General features: G+C 31.1%; 1 protein-coding gene across 5 annotated transcripts; it reads right to left on the bottom strand.

The window, feature by feature from the left end:
- Window positions 1-974: 974 nt before the first annotated feature.
- On the bottom strand, window positions 975-4,772 carry LOC140973263 (uncharacterized). Of its 5 annotated transcripts, XM_073435927.1 has the most exons (8): window positions 4,563-4,772; window positions 3,228-3,340; window positions 2,423-2,494; window positions 2,234-2,269; window positions 2,000-2,045; window positions 1,781-1,865; window positions 1,612-1,669; window positions 981-1,207 (listed from the first exon to the last, which is right to left on the bottom strand). In XM_073435927.1, exons 1-8 carry the CDS (start codon window positions 4,639-4,641, stop codon window positions 1,157-1,159), a joined length of 540 nt encoding a protein of 179 aa, XP_073292028.1. In that variant the 5' UTR covers window positions 4,642-4,772; the 3' UTR covers window positions 981-1,156. The 5 variants fall into 5 exon arrangements, 4 of the variants coding, with proteins under 4 accessions (XP_073292028.1, XP_073292026.1, XP_073292027.1 ...); XR_012174608.1 differs by lacking the exon at window positions 1,612-1,669 and having other exon boundaries at window positions 975-1,207; window positions 1,698-1,865; XM_073435925.1 differs by lacking the exon at window positions 981-1,207 and having other exon boundaries at window positions 1,215-1,669.
- Window positions 4,773-9,756: the final 4,984 nt, after the last annotated feature.

The following is a 9,756-nucleotide window of genomic DNA, read 5'->3' as shown; positions in this document are numbered from 1 at the left end:
AGCATCCATGAAATCTGATTGGCCATTGCCCAATGCAAAACATGACGCCTACGTGGCATTTTCTTTTATTTTGTAATAATAATTTATGACCAAATAAAAATATAATTCCAAAAAATAATATACATACATTTTGCAAATATTATATTTTATCGGTTCAAAAATCAAAATCTTCGGTTTTACCATACTAAGATTTGTGTTTTTTTTCTTACATGGATGCAATCTTTGCAATAAGACAAAATAAATAGTAATCTTACAAGGTTTTGAGTAATAATCGAATGCTAAATTAAATTGTATATTTTACTAATAAATTTTTAGTAAAAAAATTTAATATTCTTTTAAAATATCTATAAATAAAAAAATTAATAATTAAACAAAACTAGTTATTTTAAAAAAATATAACAAACTATAGTAACAAAATCAAATACAATAAAATGATTAAAAACATCCATTTAATACTTTGCATTAAAATCAATGGTCTTTGCATGGGTAGATATTATCTTTTTAATGTTAAACTATTTTAAGATATTTTATATGTAAAACATCGGTTCACTTATTATGGTTTTTTTAATTTTAGAAACTGAAAGTACCAAAAATAAACCAAACATTTATTAAGGAATTGTTTTGTATGGTTGATTAAATAAAGATAGAGCTATAATATATGTTGGTAAAAACTTATGTGAGATGGTCTCACGAGTCGTATTTTGTGAGAGGGTTGATCCGTCTCACAGATAAAGATTCGTGAGACCGTCTCATAAGAGACCTACTCATATATATTTATCTTATGTTTGGTTCATTGATTAATATTTTTGTCATCAAACAAACGATAATCATGCTATATGTACTTTTATATTGACATATTAGAATATGTTTTTCTTTTTCAGAATACAAAAATAAAAGAGATTTAATTGGATTCAATAATTTTTTTGTACTTTATCATGAAAAATGACGCATTTTCCAACAAAGAATGAGATGAGAATAAACAGGCATATTTTCAAAAATAAAATAAAATATAGAATCTTGATAACCAATACAAAGTACAACAAATTCTCCATACTCTTTACTGAAAATCTTCGAAAGATACAAAGGAAAGAGAGCAGCAGCAATTGCATGTTCGGACAAGAAAGTAATGGATCCTTTCAATTCAACTTCAAAAGTTTCAGTCTTTCGATACAATGACAAGAAATCCTAGTACACCAATAAGAACATACTGCAGGGAAAAAAAATACAAGATTGTGTTAGTACATGCTCTCTTCTTTCAGTTAGCTGTGTATGAGTATGGGTATGAATCAGATATTGAAGCCAGAATCATGATCGATACAGTTCTCAATGAACGAATAGACCGAAATCCCATAAAGAACTCCTTGATTTGGTGGAAGCAAATGAAAAAAATGCAGAAGCGTCTCATTTTGAATTCGGAACTTTGGTTCTTCTCAGAATTTGTGTTGCTTTTATAACTCCTATAAAATATAACTTTCTCTATACATGAGGTAAATAGGAACCAAATTAGTTAATCCACTGAATGCTACTGTGAAACTTGCATAAAATTGTTCTCCGCGAGATGAAAACTGTTCCAATGATATGAAAAAATGAATGAAGTTGGCATTTGCTGACCTTTATAATAGGTTTATCTGTCAAAATGATTGTAACATAGCCAACATAAGGTAAGACACTGCAACGAAAACAAAGAAAAGAGTTACCTCCCTCCGCGTTTGCGCATTACTCAGTTGAGTTTGTGAAAACCGTAAAAAATAATCAGATTAAAGTGTTCTCGTTATAATACCCCACAGCTCTTCCCACGATATGGTGCCGCTTCAGCCAGAGCTCTCCATTGTAAAGAGAGATGTCATCTCTGAGGTTGTTATCCCCTTAGAGAAAAAGGGAAATAAAATACCAAGAATCAAATATTGAAAGATCTGATAAAATCTTAGATGTTTCCCTCGCAACTCCTTGAAATGTCCACACTTTTTAGCATCGTTCAGCTTATTAAGAAGTTTTGTGCCTTTTGTCAGAATATCAACTTCTTCCTTTTCTCGTTTCTCATGAACCTATCATACCAAGTTAAGAGAACCAATACATTATCAGTAAATTGCCAAATCAAAGCCCGGAAGTCAGTTCTAGTTCAGCTCATTTACAAACAGGAAACAGTAGACGGTTGATATCAGCAAATTTTGCAAGAATAAATTTTTTTTTAACCTTGAATATTCTTCCCAAAACTTTATGCAAGGATGTTTACCTTAATGACACGATGGACGATTGGAATGTCACGTCCCTGAAAATGATAAAAGATAAACCATAAAAAGATACCAACACAGAGAAATCAAGTTCGGATGCAGCAAAGAATATAGCGCTACAAGTGTTTGTCAATTGTGTGCGGATAGGAAAAATTTACTGAGGACAAGGATAAGAGAAATAATCCTCTTACGTTAATGTGATACACAACAATTTCTCCTACTCGGATGGGATCTTTACTCATTTGTAGGAGCAGAATGTCTCCCTGTCGATGAAATCGATAAGCACACTCACTTGTGTATAATTCAAACACCCAGTACAACAAAATAGTAATTACAAAGCCAAATCATAGAGTGCTGCAACTTCTAGATGGGGAAACTCAGAAGTCAATGACATTTAAAATCCAAAAGCACACCATTTTCTAACATATGGAGCAAAGAATGGGAACTCGGGGTATTACAGTTAAATTGGGAAAATACTTCGGTTAGAAGACATTCAAGAAACTACGATATCTATCTAAAGCGCATCATCATTATAATCATTCAACTCAATTAAGATAGTTTGTTCTGAGTAAAAGTTAAGGACAAGGTTCTCAATATAAGTTGTTTCGAAATGTGCCTTATTCTTATCAAATTCCGAAATGAGTACCTTCATTTTCTTTATATATAGCATATTCCAAATTTAAGCCAACTATCTTAGGCTTAGCCATTTCAGTTTACTCGGCAACTTCCTCGTTAAATTTAAGGTTGTGCCGACTCTTGATTGTGAAATGGACCTGGGACGCATGGATAGGTAGTTCCTAAGATTATGAAATCAAATGAAAGGATTGTAATTTGAAAAAAAAAATTTCAAATAAAGTATCAGAAATATAGTGATTACAGCACCCAACTAGATATAGGATTTGCGTGGTTTGATCATGAAGACCAACATCCACGACACAATGCATAGAGGGTCATAAAGATTCTTGTAAACTAAAACAATATATAACTAAAGCTAACCCTTCCAAAGCCTGGTTCCATGCTTCCTGTGAGAACAACCACAACAGGGGATTTAGTCCCAGTAATGCACATCAGCCCTTTCCATATCATCAGTGCTGATGTAACAATTATACCTGAATCCAAAAGAGGAATAAACAAGTAAAAACATATAGCCAGATGTTCAACTTCCGGTTTAATCAAAGCATTTCCTAAGGGTTCACTTGGGGAAAGGATTTCGATTAGACATAATAAATGAGTGGATTTAAAAATATCAAATCCTTTTTCTTCCCAAACATCGGCCTAAATCCATTCTCCTATTGAGTGAATTTGAAATCAATTCTAATTAACACGAAATACTATATAAACAAGTAACATATGAATTTAACGTTTGTGGTCTTACTTCTCTAAACAACAAAAATATATTTGAAATTCATCGATTCAAACGCAACCTAAATGTTTTATCTTTTTATTACAAAGCCGGATGCAAACATACTATACAAATCGAGATGGAAAGAAGCAAGCATGACTGCTACTCATGAAAAACAGTAGCTCTATAAACCATGTGAAACATGAATCTAACTTTGAGATCCCTCCCTCTCCAACCCCTACAAAAAGCTCAATGCAGATTCGATTCATAGATTTAGAAATCATGTGAGGAAACAATGAAAACTTGTCTGATGACTTTTTATGTTTCAGCTGCCCTGACTACCAGATTATGTACAATTTCTTCCTCCCAACTGCTTTGTAGGCGTTTTTTTTGAGTTTGCTTCAATTAGATTTATCACTGATTATAAATCTGTGAAGAAATCAATATAATTTACCAATAATTCTGTGATTTTCTGCTATAATTTCTGCTTATTCTCCGTAAGTCATGTTCCTTGCTTCCAAAACCATATCTTAAATCTATATATACACATGATTTGCCACTGCATACAAATTTCTACTAGTTGATTAAACCTCTAACGAAAACAACAGATAATTAAACGACCACCAACCATGAAAAGGATCAAACTTGTTCAAAAGTGAGATCGACAAGCACATTATTTACTAATCCTTAAACCAGATGAAAAAGATGTAATCAAAGAAATCACACTTCCGAAAATATATGAACTAGTTCAGTCAGATTAAATCACGGCAACACAAAGAATTCCCCATTTCTTTCATTTGAGTGTGGCTTGCATGTGAGTGTGAGTATGCGTGTGTAAATTCCAGGCAGCCGAAACCCATATACGAACTCTATTCGGATACGAAAAAACTAAAGTTATAACGCGAAAAAGGCAGGAAACGGATCAGGATTTGCATGTAATATCGAAGCAATATATCAATGGAGAAAATGAAGAGTGGAATAAAAGAAACCAAGGCTGAGTGCCTGATGAAGCGCCTGCCGGATACGAATAGACTTGAAAGAAACCATCGTCTTTTCAATCCATCCCATTTCGTCTTCTTCTCTTCAATCTCAAGAAAATAAGTCCGATAGGGCCAGCAACCAGAAACTACTGTCACGAACTGGAGATCATTCAGAATCAACGGACGTTCCGCCTTGTCAAAGTTTCTGACTTTTACAAGTACGTGTCATACAAGTAAATACCATTCAAATTTAATAGAAATTTAAAACTTTAGAGTTGAAAATATGATATGTAGATCTGATTATATATATATATATATATATATATATATCAAAATGATGACAAGTATAACAAATGAATAATATAAAATGAAATAAATTTTCAAAAATATTTATCCGACATATAATAAGGTAGATTGTATTTAAATACTTCGACTCAAACTTGGGTTTGGCATCAGTGTTTGTCAAGAAAAAAAGAATTCTACTTCATAACTCATAAAAAAATGTTTATTAACTGTTTAGATTCACGTGTCTATTCATGAATGAAAATCGATAAAAAAAATATTGAATATACAGTATAAATATATGACTTTCAATTCCATCTATTTCAGATCTTGTACAAAAACATGTGTTCGTTGTATAAAAATATTTGACCTATATGTGTTTTATATTTCATATCTCTTAAACCAAAAATGTAAATCATGATTTTGTACCTAATTTGAGTCGATTGGTATCATAAATATATAAATCAATACTTAGATTTATATATTTTTCTATCTAAAGTTTCTTAAATTAGTATACAAAAATTGTTGATTGTTTTGTATCTGAACATGTATAATAACGGTTGGGATTACTAAAAGTATTCTAATTTTATATTTAAAATCTTATTTTTTTAATACCAGATCAGAAATAGTTGGTACTCAAATATCATATATTAGTATCATATTTTCAATGTTTTGCACCGTTTTTCATCCGTGAAAAGATGTGGGCTTAGGGAGTGCAGGCACATTTTTCTATAGATTGAGGAGTGTAGATAGAGATTTAAAAATAATTTACCCCAACAGAAAGCAAGCAGAAATATAAAAAAATGGATGGAATAAACATAATGACAATTAATGATCAAACTAAAATTTTCGAGCTTCTTATCAGTTTGTAGAGATTATTTTAATAAGTTTATAAAATAAAATAAAAAAAAAAGTGTTTATGACATTAAAATATCACGTCAATATAGTAAGCGTGATAAAAAATTTCATAATTTTTTTAAGAAAAAGGTAAGTCACGCCCACCAAATAGGCGTGACTTGTAATTTTTTTAAAAAGACAAGTCACGCCTATGCTTTAATTAAAAAAAATAAAGTTGTGCGCTTCCGTCGAGCAGCATGGGTCAAAGACCACAAAACTATAGCCTAAATAATTATTCGGGGACATTATTATACCTCATGTGCATCTCTTTTTTTCCTCTATAAATCGAAGAGTATGCATCAATTTTCTCATCATTTCATCATCATTCATCTCTTCACACGTAAATTCTCGTAATTTTTGAATTAATTTGTTTCATCACTTCACGACAATTTTTCATTAATTTTATTTTTCTTTACAGGTAAAATTTTGTTCCAACTTCCATATAAAGTATGTATACTAATATAAATTATTTATTTTAAGTATTAAATTTATAAATGAAATTATAATTTATGTTAGAAATTTTTTTTATGTTTTAGTTTTTTTTTAAAAAATAATATAAGTCATGCCCTCTAAAAAAGTCATCTCTTTTTAAAAGGTTTTTTTTTAAAAAAAAATTGATTAGTTTTTTAAAAAATAAATAAATTCGGGCTCTTTGAGACAGCGTGCCAACAATATTTATTAAAAAAATATTTTGTTGTAACGCGGTCAAATATTTATTAGTGTGTGTATATGTTAAAATTATTATGTGTTTGTTATTATTATTTGTGTAAATCTTCAAATTATTATTTATATTAATAGATAGAATAATTACTTTATTCGATTTTTTGAAAACATTAGATATATAGAATGACATAATACTCCCGAGTTGTTGCGATGTTGGTTATTGATGGTTGTATACTACTTGATTTTAAAAGTTATGTGGTCAAACTGTTGTACTTACATTTCATTGTATAAAATATAAAATTTCAAATATGTCAGATATTATCACTTATGTACATGATTTATTTTGTTCATTAATTGTAGTTTAAATGGCCCGTATACGACCTTGAAGATGTGGACGTTTTGTCATTGTCCTTATAAGGTAGACATACCACTCTCGGGCGAAGTGTGTGCCCATTGGTATGTTTTCATATTGTGGAGATGTATCGTCCAAATCGAGTTTTTCGACAATTTGGAATGTCACAAAACATTACAATACCAATACTTGATGGAGATTAGTAACATGAATACTCAAGGCGGGGTCACAAAAATTACGATTGGGTCAAACATCATAAACTAATGGTGGATGGGTGATAAAATCGTCATAATTTGATTGTTGACAGTGAATTGGATGAAAATTTCGCATGAGATATGATTATGAATCATGATATGATTCCATAACTCGACATTTCATATCTCTTATTGAATCTCAACAATGGATTATGGTTATCAGCCCGGTGATACATATTTCAGGTGTGTTGTGGTAAGTGCTTGTTAAAGCATTTATTTCCAACACTTTGCACTATATTATTATAATTTATTATTCATGTGTTTGATAAATTTTTTTATTTTTATTTTATTTTAGAGAGATGAAGCATATATTTTAAGGAATTTATTTAGAAGACTTTCTGTTGACGATCAACCGCATGAAGCGTTAGTCGAAGTTGTTAAAAATACTATCCAGACCTGCCACTTACTGTATGAAATGTCCTTCAAAATACCCGATCAACATCATCACCGTGCAAGGTCTGCAAATAAAAGACGACGACAGAGAGAAGATGATGAACAATCATTCTCGACTCCTGACTGGGACAAAGTACTACAAAATCTTCCGCGACTCCTGTGTGGCCTCACACTTCACATGGTAGATTTTTTATTACTAAAGTACTTTGTTTATATTCACCACAATATATTTATTCAACAATATGTTAACTTTCAGAAGAGGGTACTTCGCATCGAACTCCATGTGATCGTTATCATGTGCCTTTCTCGTATACTGAATGAGCCCATAGGTTTGCTTTTAATGTACCTTCTGGGTTAGACACTTCACACACGCATCATAAATTTCAAACTCCATAGCAGGCTTATGAACCTTCTTTTACAAAACTCTTATTTGACTAACATTGCCGTCAGAATGAGAAAATCCACCCAAATTATAACATATCATCAATTTCATACATTAGATATTCTCATTCTCAATTACCAAGCCAGGGTCCCCATAACGTTGATATGAATGTGGGTTCCAGCATTGGATTGAATGTTAATGAAGAAGAAAAAGAACTTGAAGCCCCAAAACTGGTACGTAAAAGCAAACGAGTCTCAAAGCCACGTGATTGTGGGACTGGACATCATTTGTGCAGGAAAAAAATGTAAATATTTGAATGCGTACTTGCATCATAATATATTAATTTATAAGCTATGTATTATGAATTTACGTAAATTTACTTCTTCTTTTTTTTTTTCCTTCAAATTTTGCATTTGTTTTTAAATATTTGCATTATATTTTATTGATATATGAGTTAATATAAGCGATAAATATGAGATGCTATATATTTATATATACACTACATAATTAACAGGATTCAATATTTATTCAAAATTTGAAAAAGTTTGAAGATTTTCAAATGTAGTAACTTTCATTATTAACTTCAAAACATAAACTTAAATATTAAAAAATTAATTAGAAAACAAGGATAATATTATCAAATAAAAAACAGAACATGCTGATTTTACACAACATAAAACATATAAATACATAAAAATCTACCACTCTGTTAAACAATGAAATACAATCAAATAAAAACAAAAACAAACTGATCAGTTAACATATGATACTTACTAAAATACAAAGAAAAACATACAATCATAATTTAAGATATTGAATCTTCTAATGTTCCTTCAAACCTACAAACAAAAAATACATAAACACTTAAATATAAGATTATATTTGCAGTATGAATGAAATACAAAATTTAAAAAATCAAATACATTTTATTGACAGAGTTTTTTATATAACTTTACCTCGAGTTGATCATGAATTTCTAACTTCACCTTACCTTTACATGTTCTGATTATGGCGTTGTTGTGATGAATTTTCTCGCTGGATGTGTTGTCTTTCTCGAGTTGAAGGCTGGTCCATCTCATATTCTCATTTCTGATTCTTGTAGTTAGGCCCCTTCCCTTTCTCCGTCTTTGACGCCTATTCGGGTTGTGACACAATTCAAATGTCAGTGCATCCCAATATTCCTCGTCAGCGATCCAACGAAATCTTCCTTTGTAAGTGTCTATGTATTCACTCATTTGAAACAAACGTTGTACATGTTGTGTAGGATCTAATCCACACCATTTGGCAGTACATATTGTATGTGAACATAGAATTCCAAAAGTAGTTCATTTTCCGCATGAACATTCATTTAGACTAAGGGTCATAACCTGAACGTGTTCACCTCGACCTTGTAGTCCCCCCGTAACAACATATGCCGATTGGTCTTTGATCTCAGTATGAGCAACAATGTGTTCATGAGATCTCACAGACCATTTCTCATACAGTCAAAATTTATAATTAGGCCAAGGTTGATTGCTCTGAGTCATACGCTGACTTTGTGTGATACGATTGATGAAATACTTAACGCAACAGTTGAATGTCAACTGAATTAACGTTGATACAGGAAGTCGACGAGCACATTCCAGAACAGAATTAAAGCACTCAGACATGTTTGTTGTCATAACTCCACGTCACCATCCCCATCATGAGCAAGAGTCCATTTGTGTTTATCAATTTAAGATAGATAAACAAAAGCTCTCGAGTCTATATTTTAAATTTCGGCAATGATGACATCAAATTTGCATATTTGATGTTGCTCCTGCTTTCCAACATTGATCTTTTAGGTGCACATTTTTTAAATATGTATTGAAATTAGAACATACATGTCTAAGACAAAGAAGAGAGGATTAATATGATGGGGAAAACGGTTGGATTAGGATTATAAATTGCAGAATTATTAATTAATTGTGGGAATGAAGGAATATTAAGTTAGACATATAT

Source organism: Primulina huaijiensis, chromosome 3 (assembly GCF_012295235.1).
Source record: "Primulina huaijiensis isolate GDHJ02 chromosome 3, ASM1229523v2, whole genome shotgun sequence".
In the NCBI taxonomy this organism is placed as follows: Eukaryota; Viridiplantae; Streptophyta; class Magnoliopsida; order Lamiales; family Gesneriaceae; genus Primulina; species Primulina huaijiensis.
Note: the sequence above shows the minus strand (reverse complement) of the source record. Positions and strands in the feature narration are given on the sequence as shown.